Source organism: Thermobia domestica, chromosome 13 (assembly GCF_964235325.1).
Source record: "Thermobia domestica chromosome 13, izTheDome1.hap1.1, whole genome shotgun sequence".
In the NCBI taxonomy this organism is placed as follows: Eukaryota; Metazoa; Arthropoda; class Insecta; order Zygentoma; family Lepismatidae; genus Thermobia; species Thermobia domestica.
Genome location: NC_137466.1, coordinates 153546015 through 153562022, shown reverse-complemented (window position 1 = coordinate 153562022; position 16008 = coordinate 153546015). Strand labels below are relative to the sequence as shown.

At 32.9% G+C, this 16008-nt stretch overlaps 1 protein-coding gene across 5 annotated transcripts in view; it reads right to left on the bottom strand.

The window, feature by feature from the left end:
- The window catches only part of LOC145668640 (uncharacterized), a 745356-nt gene that overhangs the window by 8415 nt on the left and 720933 nt on the right, over nt 1-16008 (bottom strand). For all 5 annotated transcript variants that reach the window (XM_081736683.1, XM_081736684.1, XM_081736687.1 and 2 more), the window contains 5 exons: nt 13805-13956; nt 11231-11371; nt 9170-10253; nt 4215-4360; nt 1910-2031 (listed from right to left, as the gene is read on the bottom strand). In XM_081736683.1, the coding sequence (XP_081592809.1) occupies nt 1910-2031; nt 4215-4360; nt 9170-10253; nt 11231-11371; nt 13805-13956 (1645 nt within the window). The remainder of the gene's footprint in view (nt 1-1909; nt 2032-4214; nt 4361-9169; nt 10254-11230; nt 11372-13804; nt 13957-16008) is intronic.

The following is a 16008-nucleotide window of genomic DNA, read 5'->3' as shown; positions in this document are numbered from 1 at the left end:
AATCCCTGGATAAGGACACCTTTCTTTCAAACTTTTTAAATTAAACTAATTTACCTATATGTTCCTGATAGTCATGAATTTCAGTTTCTGAATGTATCAAAAAATTTAACGGTTTCCGGTTTCCTTTATTCATTAAAGCAAGGCTTCTACGTTATCTTGTATTTTTTTAAAAACATATTTAAAGAAGTATTTAACATCTAAATGGAATCAATGTCGTCAGAGACAATCGGTTACATGAAGTATTTTATTATCGCTAAATAATGCGTTTCTTGAAAAATAATCTTTCGTAGTAATTAATATAAACTTTTCATAGTAATATAAATTAGCTAGTATGTATTATCAGAATTCTTTACTCATGAACAATTTAGGTCTTGCAGGCTTTTTTTTTTTTTTTTTTTTTTAATCAACTGTTTAAACAACAATTTTGTTTAAATGAAATACAAACACTTCCATTTAAACCCCAAGTTAAGCGATATTTCTTATTTATGTACGACTCAATGTTATAACCTCCATTTGTTGATGTTAATGTTCAGGTGAAATTATTTTTGGAGATTTTTTTTTTTGTGGCATAAAAATTTGAAAATTCAATAAATTTTTGTCAAAAAGAAAATAAATTTTATTGAAACCCAAAAACTACCAAAACACATTTTAGGAATAATAATAATAATATTATTATTATTATTATTATTATTATTATTATTAATAATAATAATAATAATAATAATAATAATAAATTAATCAAAAGTTTGCGATCTTAGCCAAGAATTTTAGGAGTGATAAAAAAAATGAAATTTCGGCCAATAATTAGTTTCTGATCAGGGACCACAAGATTTTTGAGCGGCCCCTAAATCGAGTTTACGTATTTTCTACGGAATAAGCATATCATACTGAGTTAATTGATAGGTTGAGTTTGGCTACCTATATGTAGTTCTCCAGATACAAGGCCTACAAAGAAAATTTTTGATTGAAATATGTTGGATCTTTTGATCCAGGATCCACCAGAAATGTAAAAACAAATGTGAGGTTGCAACATTGAACCATATATAAACAGGAAATATGGCTTAACTTGTATTTTAAGTATCCCTCCCCGCTGGTCTAGTGGCTAGGGCGTGTGCATTTTGTACATGTGGTCCCGGGATCGATTTCCGTTGAAAGAACATAAAAAAGTTTCACAATCATTCAAATTTCATTAATTATCCATCTTTTAGCCTTAAGGGCATAATCGTGGGACGTTAGAGTAAAATTTCATTTTTTGAATTTTAAGTGGAAGTGTTCGTATTTCATTCAAATAAAACACAGTTGTTTCAACACTTAAAAATACTAAATAAGGTTACTTGAATGGCCTAAAAATAAATTTGATTTGATTTGGGGTTTAGCGTCGCTTTCAGCAGCAAGGCTATATGAGATATAGACCTACAGTTTAACGTGGAATTGAATCACAGGAGCTCCCGCCGGGAACCAAACCCGGGTTTCCCACGCCAAAGGCGCGTATGCTAACCGTTTAGTCACAAGGGAGTTCCCTAAAAGTAAATTGTTCGAGAGTACATAGAAATACACAGGTGTACCTATGTAATAGAAAAAGTTTTGATAATATAAACTAGCTAGTTACATTACTAAATGATTATTTCCTAAAAGAATCCATGATATAGGAATCATAAAATATTTCATTTAACAAATTCTCTCGGACTACATTTATTTCACAAGATGTTACACGCATCTTGAAAGATGTAAAATATTTCAAACACAAGATAAAGTAGAAATATTATTCTGTTGAATAAAGGGAACTGTTTAGTTTTCCGCAATATTCAGAAACAAATCCGAACTACTGGATTATCAGAAACACGTAAGTTAGTTGAATTTAAATAAACGTTCTTTACGTTGTTTAAGTAATTATCAACATACTACATACCTGAAGGATGGTGTCTGGTCTATGTTGCGTTTTGATGTGACTGTTGATGTGTTTTCATTTGAGGCTGGTGCAGAGGTTCCAAGTGACTGGTTTATCATTTGTGGAAGAATATCTTTTAGTACCTGCAAAAGAAAGAAAAATAATAATTTATTTTTTGAATTGCGAGCGTTTCAGGTTCATAAAAATAAGTACAAGACTTTCCAACATGGCGCCCATCTAGTCGCTTGATATAATATAGGAAGAAAATAAACAATCTATGTTCATTAATTTTTCTTTTTTCCTTCTTTCTCTCCCTATATTGTAAAGCGGTTTTAGTGAATGGGCTTATAATTTCTCTTTTAGCGTATATGATTATTTTCTGGTAAGAAATTTTATATTATACATCCGTGTAGTAAACTGCTTAATATTAAAATTAAATCTGCTAAGACCTAAAATCCAATATACAAATCAAAAAAAACTCTTAATGTGTTTTAAAGTTAGTAATTAATAAAACTGTTTAAAGAATGACATAAACAAATCTTTTTGTCATCATTGCATTGACATACTAAGCAAGTTCTCACCCTATTTTACCATCGTACGGAAAATTGCTTCGATTCATCACCAATCAACGAAAATAATAAAAATAATACAGGGTGTCTGAGTTTCATTTTCAAATTTCCAGTATATTCAGTATAACTATCAGCGAAATTTCTGTACTTAATACAATGATTTTTTAAAGTTCTTTAGGAATAACTACTCTCTTGATTATTTCACGTTTGTAATTGCTTTACCATCAAAAGAATATTTTATTTAATAAATTTAGTTAGCCTTGACTTTTTTTTTTTTTTTTTTTTAAATAAAAATTTACAATCTCAATGGATACAAAATTGTTTCTAACACTATCAAAACAAAAAAGTATTTTAACAAAAGAAACACTGACCAAAGCTTAAAACACACTTTGTTTCAAATTATAATAACGGTTTCGGATATCTAACATATCCTTCTTCAGACAATATCGAAAATAAATCGGATTTATTTTCGATATTGTGTGAAGAAGGATATGTTAGATATCCGAAACCGTTATTATAATTTGAAACAAAGTGTGTTTTAAGTTTTGGTCAGTGTTTCTTTTGTTAAAATAATCAATAGTCTTATTAAAAAAATATTATTGACAAATTATCAGTTTCATGATATTTCCAGTATGTGGATCAAAATTCCAGTATTTCCAGTATCAAAATTTAATTCCAGTATAATTCAAGTATTTCCAGTATCAGTAGACACCCTGTAATAGCTTTCTGTCCTAAGGTACTATCAATTATAGTACGATGTTTTCATTAATGCAACTCAACAACATTTATTCATTTATTTATGGTCTGAATTAAAGATTCTGAAAAGGGGATGGAAAGGAAAAATACGATTGAAGATTTCAGGATATTCCAGAATTCCTACGCATAAGGATACATCAGAGAAACAACTATCAGTGAAGCCAGACACAGGGCAGTACCAGAATACCAATATAACTTTTCTAAAGCCTGATTTTGCGTTTAACTTATTTGTTACTGCAGCCCAGTAGTTCCCAATCTTTTTTTGACGACTACACACTTTACAGAACGTCCAGGGTATTGCATCACACTTTTTAATTTTTTTTTTCACTAACAATAATATAAATTATTATATCGTGAGTCTATAAGTTTCTGTAAATTAGTAACAATGTAGTACTGAGTATTGTTGTTATCGCTTTGTCTCTCAAAATTAATTTTATTTTGAAATTCTAAAATTTCGCGACACCAGTTGTAAACGACTGTTGTAGCCTATACTTATTACAGTTCATATACTGAATGACAATATTGTTCTTTTACATTAATATAATTTGCACGTAATAATCATATCTTTTTTTTTTTTTTTTTTTTTTTTTTTTGAGTTTTCTGTGCATGTCAAGTAATTGTAGATTTATAGAAAATTAACGTTTTATGTTAATTTTATTTATTTTTTTTTAAATCACAAACTTACTACTTTTCTGTTAATAAATAAAGGAACAAAACTATAAATTTAATCTCACGAAGTACATAAGTATAAATACCACTAAGTTTCAAGTGTGAAAATTGGTTACATCAGGAATCGAACCATGATTTGCATATAGTGTCGCTCCACTAATCATTATACTAACTAATCCCTCACCAGAACTGATTTTCAACAAATTCAAACAAACTTACAATGTGACTGTACCATATATTACCTAGGTTTAGACAACCCAGTGACTATTACGAAAACACCTCTATATATCACATCTAAATCTACAGTCAGTATTATAGATTTTATTGTTCACCTGTAACGACTCAAGGTTGACTCCAACTTGACCCTGGAGAACGCTTTGGTTTTGAAGCAACTGTTCGTGCCATTGCAATAGTTGTTTCTGCAACTTCACATATTCCTCTTGTAGTCTAGCCTGTTCATCACTTGTGCTATCATTTCCTGAATGCAAAAAGAAACATAGTTAAGACAAATACACTTCAGCAACGTGCTGTCGTAAGTAGGTAACTAGTATTAAGTGTTCCTTAATACACATGCATGCAGGGTGCCTGGGGAAGAAACGTCAATGCTAAAACAGATATTATTATTATTATTATTATTATTATCATCATCATCGGTGGTGGTGGTGGTGTAGTAAAACACTAGAATTCAATTGGCAAAAGGCGACGTCCGAGATTTTTTAAACTCTGTACTATTAAAGAAATAAACAGAACGTGATTTTGAAAAAAACGTTAGACAAACAATGGAGTATCTTTCCAAATGATTTCGTTTATCTCAGCGACTTTTTTTTTTTTTTTTTTTTTTTTTTTTTTTTTTTTTTTTTTTTTAAACACGAGAACTAAACAAGGTTAAAAAGGGGAAGTTTTGGGGACAAATTTTTAGAATCCCCCTTTCCCTCTAATTTACTGCATACTCACAGAATGCCCATTTCGTCACCATTGTAATAAAACTTTTTTCACTACCAAACACAGGGTATTCTAAAAGAAGATAAACAGGCAAAATGTCCTCTCCCTCATCTCCAAGCTCGATACTATTAGGTATAGACAATGTGGACTTTCTACTACCTGTAGTGTTGACATTTTCTCGCCGGATACGTTGATATTCCTATAAACACATGTTTTATTAGATACGTATTCACAATTGGTCTAGAAACACTTCAAACCTAATCTTTGTGATTCTTCCCTTCAAGTAGCCATATCAGAACATGCATTAACAAAAAATCCTCTAACTAACTAGGAGAATTATGTGGACAGTAGAAATCTCGTTTATAGAGTGCTTACTCTCTGGTAAACATTTTGAGACCTGGTGCAGAAACAAAATGTTGCTAAATGGGCAAGAAAGTTTTATTTTCGTTTTATTGTTCTTATTTACTGCTCTTTTGACATGAAATTTGCCACATAAATATGTCTTTGCCGATTATACAGATACTAACATTATAAGAAATACCGGACGAATTCGTTATCAAATTATATTCCTACAACAACATATTTATAGACATGCGACAATAATTTTGGACATGAGTGTACATGAAAGTATATACGTCAAAGTACTTTTTTTGCCTATTTTCTATATGTAACAAAATAAATAAAACCATTTTAGGGGACAAAAATTATTTAGTTTTCCGGATTCATTAATCCATTAGTTTAAGTTTAGTCAAACACACCGAGATGAACTTTCTTGCAAAAGAAGAAAAAAAAAAGAGAAAAATTAGCATTTGATATAGTTAGTTACACGAACCAGATAGTTATCTAGGGTAACCATATGAATGTAAGATTCACGGGCTAACTACGTTTAGTGACTGAAATTAATTTAATTTATGAAAAAATAAGTAAGGATAAGGCACAAAAACCGAGATCCTGAAATTTTAATTCTCTCACTGATAGAATTCTTCATTGATATGAAAATTTTAAGGGCTCATTCTTATTTCGAATCAAAATTCTAACAAGCAACGTACAGAACAAGGCAGGATCAGATCCAACTCAAACTTCGCCCAGGGAACACATAATAGAAAAGAATTAAAAATGCCAAATTAGAGCTGCCCCCATCCAGAAACACCGGAGATATACTCCGCAACATAACGCACCACGCGACAATATGATATAAGGTAAACATCGTTAGATACCCATTTATGTCGAAAACAGAAAGGATGGGCAGCACCAGGATGATATCAAGATATTTGATATGCTATAACACTGACTTGGTGGCCATCTTGAAAGCCGCGATCTTGAATTTAGCGTAAGATATTGAAATGAGAAGCGGGGTGTATGATATATCAATGTAAGGTAAGATGCAAAAGGAAAACCAATGATGTAACCGCGAAAAACATGTGTGTAATGGTGTGGACGGGACGAAGTGTGAAAGACTCGGGCAAAACAAACGTGTATTCGAAGGACAGGATAATACTGCAAGATCCTACGACAATGGTACGCGACAAGTAATTGCAACAGTGTCTGTGCATGAAAGTGCATCCGCCTTGACAGATTAGGTCTTTCGAAGATATTAGAATTCCGCCTGGAATCCGTTTTCATCACAGTTGCAACCCACGATATGAGCGCTCGTTTGGAGACTACAAAAACTACAAAGGACTATCTCTAATGGAACAGCAATTCGGCAGGTCGCTCCGGAGTGTAGAAGATATTATCTTGGATTGGTGATCAAAAGTACAACCTAACTGGGATTGAAGACCACTCCTGGACAACGTTTTGTACTTTTCTTGTTCAAGTTTCTTGCGGTTTCGTGTTCTTAATAAATTTAAAAAAAAAAAAAAAAAAAAAAAAAAAAAAAAAAAAAAAAAAAAAAAAAGTTTGTTTAAACAATACTATCTGAAACAGTGTGTACGGATGAGGAAGCCCAGCCTTGTTCTAGCTTACATTTCTTTACGAATGTTTCTTTTACTTTGCGCGGTTTGCTACACTGTGTTGTGACGGTCTCAAACAGTCACAATATCAGGGAAAGGCAGTATTCTGCATTGACTCGTTGAATTGCATGAGTTGTTGCAGTCTCTCACTAGAAGGCTCGTTTACCACACAATGAGACGACTCGAATTGTGTTTACTGGTTTCACTGGCATATACGGAACAAAGTGAAAGTGACAACAGGGGCTGGCCAGTGAGAAATGATAGTGTGTTTATGGCATACGCAAGCCAAAACGCGCAATATTCTGTGTAGTGAATGTGTCTGCAGTATCGTTTATCTACAAACACCAATCTAGAGCTGCCTGCATTGACTCTATGAATTCCATGGCGAACCCTTTCAATGTGGTGTTACTGGTGCAAAGTGTACTTCCAAAACAAGTGTACGTCCAATCGACAGAACTGACAGTGGACGAACGACAAGCAACTGAACACATGCTGGAAATTTTGAACAACCATGATGTTTCAAAATTGAAAGTGGATGAGACTCTCGAAACCAGTAAACAATTCGAGTCGTCTCATTGTGTGGTAAACGAGCCTTCTAGTGGGAAACTGCAACAACTCATGGAATTCATCGAGTCAATGCAGAACGCTGCCTTTCCCTGATATCGTGACTGGGACCGTCGTGAAACAGTGTAGCAAACCGCGCAAAGAAAAAGAAACATTCGTAAAGAAATGTACGCTAGAACATGGCTAGCTTTCTCATCCGTACACACTTTGTTTCAGATAGTGTTGTTTAAACAAACGGGGGCCAAAATGTCCCTTGTTCACACGAAACAGCAAGAAACTTGAACAAGAAATGTACAAAACGTTGTCCAGAAGTGGGCTTCAATCCCAGTTAGGTTGTGCTTTTGATCACCAATCCAAGATAACATCTTCTACACTCCGGAGCGACCTGCCGAATTGCTGTTCCATTAGAGATAGTCCTTTATAGTTTGTGTAGTCTCCAAATGAGCGCTCATACCGCGGGTTGCAACCGTGGTGAAAACGGATTCCAAGCGGAATCCTAATATCCTCGAAAGACCTAATCTGTCAAGGCGGATGCACTTTCATGCACAGACACTGTTGCAATTACTTGTCGCGTACCATAGTCGTGGGATCTTGCAGTATTATTCTTTCTGTCTTTCGAATACACGTTTGTTTTGCCCGAGTCTTCACACTTCGTCCCGTCCACACCATTACACATATGTTTTTCGCGGTTACATCATTGGTTTTTCTTTTACATTTTGTCTTACATTGATATATCATACACCCCGCTTCTCATTTCAATACCTTACGCTACATTCAAATTCGCGGCTTTCAAGATGGCAGCCAAGTCAGTGTTATAGCATATCAAATATCTTGATATCATCCTGGTGCTGCCCATCCTTTCCGTTTTCGACATAAATGGGTATCTAGCGATGTTTACCTTATATCATATTGTCGCGTGGTGCATTATGTTGCGGAGCATATCTCTGGTGTTTCTCGATGGAAGCAGCTCCAATTTGGTATTTTTTCTTCTTTTCCATTATTTGTCCTGTGGGCGAAGTTTGAGTTGGATCTGATCCTGTCTTGTTCTGTACGTTGCTTGTAAGTTGTTAGGGCCCTTCGCTAAATAATTCTCCACTTTTTTGAATAACTTATACACATTGATAACGAAGAACATTAAAAAGGTAGAAAGTGAGGCAGATATATATGCTTCGGTATCTTTAAGGTACTCACTAAAATTCAAAAACATGAGAGGGAGTAAGAGTAACGAAGAGCATTAATGTAAATATTAATTCTTCAGAGCATACATACACATACACGCACACACACACACACAAAATTCCCTACTACTCTTCTGTGTTCGTAATACAGGGTTCCTACTCAATAATCGAACTTACGCTCGGAAAGTTTGTAAAAGTAATCTTCACTGATCGCACAACAACAATAAAAAAACACCCGGCAGTCGGTATGTTGCAGTGGAATGACTAAATTTGCCCTTGTTCAATCTTAAAATGTCAATTGTATATACAAGAAACGGGAAAACACATAAATCAATAAATAAATAAATAAATAAACATATAAACAAAATTTCTTTCGACTTTTTCTTGTAATTGATTTGAAACTTTTCTAGGTTTTTAAGATTTGATAACGAAATTCACGGCTTAATTCAGATTTTGCTATGATATACAAAATCCACGACTTATTCACGATGGAGCGGGCACCATGTAATATTGTAAGTGCAACATCAATATCTAAACCTCTATAATACATTTGATTTATGCACACAATTTCGACATTCTGTCTATAATATAGTATCTATATTTTACAGATAGTTAATAATAATTACTATTCGTACGGTTCTATATACTTACCTACATTGATATTAGCTTCACTATTAGTTTTCCTAAGTCTTTCGGAGTGTCCGTTGACCCTGTTGTAACTACGTTCGTCTCTCCTATCTTCACAAATCTGATTTTCATGGCTGTGTCCTGACAAATTATGCAATGACACCGTTCTTGTACCACTGAAATGTCCCTTCTGTTTCGGAAGTGAATGGACATTCGCCATACTGGAATCATCTTGACTATTTGTCCTAGTCAGGGAGGAAACGGACGCTGTTCTTTTCACAATCCATGGCCTTTCGCTAAAAGAGCTTACACGACCTAACGTAGACGAACCTCGCTTCACTATAGTTGCTGGTCCCCGGTCAGCAGGTTTCTTGAACTCTACACTAGAAGAATCTTCTTCCGTCATTCTAGGCTGATGTATGGCATTTTGATGGCTAAAAGATTCAGATTTCGACAGTCTTCGCTCAACAGTGTCGCTTTTAGTATAAGTAGTTAATGTGAAATTTTGAAGCTGAGTTTCGTTGTTTTTAATTACAGTGAATGTTGTGACAGGTTGTGAATGAACCGGCGTTGGCGGCTCCTTGTCTTCAATGGAAAGCCTAGCTTCCGTTCGGAATGTCTCTCTCTTCTCAGAGCCTTTCGTACTTCCAGTATCCGTTGCAGCTGAAGACATTGACGACAATGATGATGGAGGACGGATAGTTTGCTGGGTTTCAATATCGTTTTGGTATGATGGGGAAGCGCTTACTGACGACCGTGTCGAAGAGACTTTCTCATTGCTTGATTCGTGTTCAGAACCTGTGTACGAAAGTCTTCTACTAACAGGTTCTTTGAATCCTGGAGGAGCTTCTATTTGTTTCAGATCGTCATCATCAACCGGTTCTTCATTGCTAGCATCCGATTCATTCGGAGGTTGGTAGTCTTGGAAAGGTGTTGGAGGCGCTGGTAATTGATATTCCCATTCGATGTCGGCGTCGCCGTCTACTAATCCCTCTCCAGCTTCCAAGGATGGCGGTGGGGATGGGAGTGAAGGAGGCGGAGGAACTATCTCACTCTCAAGTTCTTGAAAAGTGCTCTGGATCGTTGCTTCAATTTCTCGTTTAGCAGCCTGTTAAAAGAAATAAACGAAGATTGTAAGAAAATATTTTTTTTTTTAAAAATGTGCTGAGAATATTAAATCTACGAATTTAAAAAGTAAATAAGTGTCAAATAATTAGATTTAGTAGTCTTGTCTTTTGTCAATAACCAGCATTGCAATTTCTCCCCGATAATCGAGTAGTAAGTTTGCTTAATTTCTCTGCCTATAATTGCGCACTGGGTAAATGTGATTCTTATACCGTAATAAATTTTAGATCTTGTCTCGTCTACACTCAGAGCTGAAAGATGGTTAACCTTCAAACAAGCTATCCCTGAACATTTAGCAGAATTCTAATCATGATATAATCGTCAACTTCAACGAGGTCTATTATTCAAGATGCATCTACCATTCAATCGACATGCATTTGTGAGACACTCCACTTTCAAAAGATTTTGATGAAATTAGTCTATTTTCTTTTAAACTTTCCAATAAGTCTGGTTAAGCTGACGAAATTCAAATGGATAAATTTAATACTCCAATTTGTAAGTGCGAATATATATATTCTTAAGATTAAAAAAATAAACTTCAGACAGAGATGTTCAAGTCTAGAATTACGGAGTAAATTTAACGCCACTCCTTCCTTTCATCTTTTTCTCCGGTAACTTAAAAAAGTGGTATTTAGGGGTGAAAATTGATCCGTATAATTTGGAGCTGAATTCAATTCAGGATGTGGAGGTGCATTCATTCTGCAACGTACAAAACCTCAGTTTCTCTCTATTATGTATTACATTATTAATTGATTAAAAATTTGGAATTAAGGTCAAAACAGGAAATTCAAAAATTCATTTTGACATACAGGAACTAAAGTGAGTTTGCATATTTAAATTATTTTCGTATTACAAAATCTTACGTTCATTGTAGTTCAGCCTTAGTTCATGTTTGCCTTACGGAAAAAAATAAATAAATAAAAATTTACCAACAGCTAAACATAAACTTTGTCAACTTACCTCTTGATTCATCTTCGCCTTCAAAACTACTTCCTCTGATTTCTTAATTCGTGGCGGAAGTTGCTCACTACCCTCAGTTTCTGATGAGGTTTCCTCAGTTGCTAACTTCTGCTTCGAGTTCATACTGTAATCAATTGGTTCCTGTTCAAAGCAAGTAGAACGTTAATATGAAACCGTATGTCAGTGTGTCGTAAACTACAAAACGCAATAGGAGTACAAAACTGAAGACTCGCTGTAGAAAACAATATAAGTGCCAAACCCAGTAGTTACTGTAATAGTAGAGACAAAAGATAGTAAATTGTGCCCGATCGATAAATAAAAAAAAATAAAATAAAATAAAAAATAAAATAAAATAAAATAAAAAAATAAAAAAAATAAATAAAAAATAAAATAATAAAATAAAAAATAAAATAAAAAAATTAAAAAAATAAAATAAAAAAATAAAAAATAAAATAAAATAAATAAAATAAAATAAAAAAATAAAATAAAATAAAATAAAATAAAATAAAATAAAATAAAAAAATAAACATAGCCAACCAAGTATGTAAATCTAACTAAGGCATAAACGTATTAAAAAAATAAAGTACGTACGTATTAAAAAAATAAAGTAAGTGAAACATTTCAAGGTGGCACTTACATTGTTTTCTGCAGCAAGTCTTAAATTATTTATGTTTCACTTACATTATACAGAGATTCATTATAAATTAAATATTTTGCAGACGTAATACACACGCTTCAGTTCAAGATTTACTTACAAGTTTTTACAATTCAACCTGTATTTCTAATTTGTACCTTACGCGGACACTGTACAAGTAAACATCAGACTCATAGGAACTTTTGATGAAAGCATTACAGAAAAACAACTATCTTGCAGACCGTATCTTAAGATTCCGATTGATAGAACATAATAAAATACAAAAGACATTTACCAGGAAAGAAAAAGTTTCTACAGTTATTAGTGTTTTATACAAAGATTACTAGAAGTCCTCATTTCCCGGGAACAGTTCCTCGATTTACAGATCCTAGGATAAAGTCAAACTTTCTATTGAACTACCATTTCGATTGAGTTGAGAAAATCTGGTAATCTTATTATATATTGCATTGAAAAGTGGAATACACATTAGGAGGATATTTTTCACAATGAAATTTATATCATATTTAAAAAACTTAACGTTTCTAAAGTTTCCAACTTCTTTTGATTTTGATGGTATCACAAAAGTACAAATCCCATCATTCAAAACAAACCTGGAAGTTTTTAAATAATAACCTATCCATGAATTTTAAACTGAATTCCTTCATAAATCTAGTTTTCATGATATATATAATAATAATAAAAAAAAAAAAAAAACCGTTAAACTGGGGTGAATTTGTAATAGAAGTAATAGTCTTTCTTAAGTTTACGTCCCACGATTATGCCTTATAGGGTAAAGGAGACTGTGATGAGAAATAAACGAAATGATGGAATGAAGGAAGAGGGAGGAAACGGGAGAACCACGAAGGAACTTACGCATACGGCGTTTGCCCACCACAATCCGCATTTGGCGAAAACCTAATGGATTTTGATGACGAAATCATTATTAAAATCTCCTACGAAATTCGGTGAAATAATCGTGTGTTTATGCTCACACACCAATATTAAGTGCTTCATACTTACGTATTTCCTTCTGTGTAAAGGAACATACCACCCACGAAAATAGTTCTTTTGATTCTACGTAACTGTCAATACAGTAATCTTCATCATCATTAACATGATATAATTTTAGGTTTATTTTTTATGAATGACAATTTATATTAATTTATACCCTTAGGGAACTAAGTTAATTTGCATATAAGTAGGTTTCAGTTTAGATCAAGGGACATGCTTTACGTCTAAACCTTAAGAAATTGTTTTCAAGTATTGATCCTAGAAAGGATTAACAGATTGAATTAGGTTTACCATTTACTTGGAAATACAGAAATACTTCTGCTGTTGGTGTGTACAGTATGCCCCGTGTTCGCAAAAATTCCTCTTAGTTCGTTTTATTATATATAATAAAACAACTTTAAAACAAACAAACAAACAAAAAAAAAAAAAAAAGTTAAAGATTAGATATGTTGCACTTGCACTGTTGTCTTGCAAGTAAATCATATATGTAGTAACGTTTGTATTAAAATCTGTGAGTGAGAACCATTTACGACAATCCCGAACACAGGTTCTGTGGTTCATTAAAAAACAACAATCATAATATCGTTTATACTACAAAACACATCGATCAATTTGCTCTTCAAGCCGTAATTCAAAACTTTTCACTGTAATAACTTAACAAGCAATATATTATTTATTTCGGGCAAGAAATAAAAGAATTCGACACTGAATATCTTGCCAAAACACTATCCAGCATGACTCATAAAAGGAATTACAACTAACGTAGCATTAAATGATCCGATTAATTAATATTAGAGTTACAAGCAGAGCACGTTAATACTTTTTTTTTTTTTTATCTGATGAATTTTATATCAAATATCGCTTTATAGTAAAACACAGATGTTCTAAAATACCATAATTGATAAAAACATTAAAAAAAGTTTTCTTACCTCATTTTGCAATTTTACTTCTGTATCCTGTATAATTTCCTCATCATCCAGAGCAGCGTCGAGTTCGGCTGTTGCACACTGAAACGCTCGCTCAATTTCATCAGCGTCAGCGCCATATTGAAACAACGGGTTTTCCTTCACACTACCCTCTTCTGCAATAGGTAGTACAAATTAATAAGCGTTTGAAAACACTTAAACCCAATGTAATACTGTTTGAAAATAAATAAATATGGGTGCATACTCTTTTTGAAGCTCCGTATCAACTTTGTGCTAGAATCGTTACTTTTTTTATCTGTGAATCCATATTACTAACCTGAAAATAGTCTAACTGTAGCTAATTATTCTTGTACTGAGTTCTGATGTAATATTTTGTTTACGTTGAAAACTAATGTAAAATCACTACTCGAATCACGAAGTAACTTCCTTAGTAAATGTGGAAAAACTACTTGATATAAAGCTCAAACTAAACATTACTATCGATTTTAGAAGTATAGATTGAGGTTAATTTTCAAAATGAAATGTAACATCCACTAATGGGTGTAATTCATTCTTATAATCTTGAAACAATTACAAACTATAGTTGTGTTGTGGAACGAAACATTTTAGTAACACAAATGAATGAGTTACACATATTATTAAAATAAACAGAAAGTAATTATACAATTGAATGTTCCACTATTAAAACTTTTCAAGCTAAAGAAGAAGGATGACAAATGAAAATAAGTGATGACTACTGATAAAGCAAAAGAAATCTAAACGTTTCAAAGAAAGAATAGATTTACACTGTTCACTTAAAGCTGTTTCTCTACCTAAAGTAAGACGGCGTAACAAGAGAACTTGCGCTCAAGGCTTTCCAACTTTACCACTAACCTTCGTAACCTAGCAGTACTACGAGCACAATTCCCTATTTTAGTCTCAATGGAAAATATATTGACAAACTTTAAGCGTGCATCAAGTTTTAAATCTTGACAGAAACTTAATTTTTACCTAAATAATTTGAAAACAACAAATATTTTGCATCTAATAGTAATTACTATCCAAACCGTTTCCTGTATGCATCAATATTTCGTAAATATGAAGAAAAATTGAAAAGGACAACTGATCTGTGTATAATATATGCAACATATAAGAACTATTTAATGAAGTAATGTGGAGTTTCAAAAGCATATGTTACATCGTATATACACGTCAACTGACTAAATTTATTAATCAAAAAGTGCTTTTCACTTGGGTTTTCCTGAGAAAGTTGAATATACAGTAAGTAACATTAAAATAACGTTACAAAGATTATACTAATTCAATAACGATATGAAATTTAAAAATGCAACAAAACCTCTACTCTGTTCCTGATTCTTTATGTCTATTTAAGACGAAAACGCCTGACCGCATATAAAAATGGGAAAAAAAGTGAAGACAAAGACCACTATTATTTATAGATTAAACTCACAAGCTAAAGGAACTATACTTTAAGTTTTCATTGCCAAGTTTCAAAGGTAAACCCTTTCTGTCTTAAGGTACTTTTGAGAATATGGAATGCATTTCTACAATATACAATTTCTTTAGTCTTTGAACACACTTGTCCACATAAATTCAGAAGCGAATACTACTCGTTCCAATTGGGAATAGACATCCAGTAAACACGAACTGTAGTTTATTTGTGAACGTGTTTCCTGTACACTAACACACCATAAGTATTAAGACTCTTTACAAACATCTTAGACATTCCTTTTTTGGAGGAGGAAGAGTGGGATTAAGTAAGCTACATGAATTTGTAGACAACTAACTTTGAAATGCACTTGCATAATTAAATTTTTGAAGTTCTAATAATTCTTAATTTTGAGTTCTAATGAACGTGTTCAAAGTACTTTTTCATAAATCCAGAGACAGAATACGTTACAAACTTGAAAAACAAATAGTGATTCAGAATACAGTACGGACCTAATACCATCAATTATTTAAGTTCACTTCCAAAGTATTCTAATAACGCAGACAGTCTTGAAAATGCTATCTCAATAGTTAATTTTCAAAGCAGTTATGATTCATGACTTTGCACATGTACTTTATTTGAACATACAGTACATACCTGTATTATTTTAATCATACATTCACTACCCTGTTGCGTCAAGAAGTTTCATATCGCGAAATTGTACGAAAACTGAAATTTTACAAAATTCTGTTAATAAACCCTGCTTCGTAGTAAATAA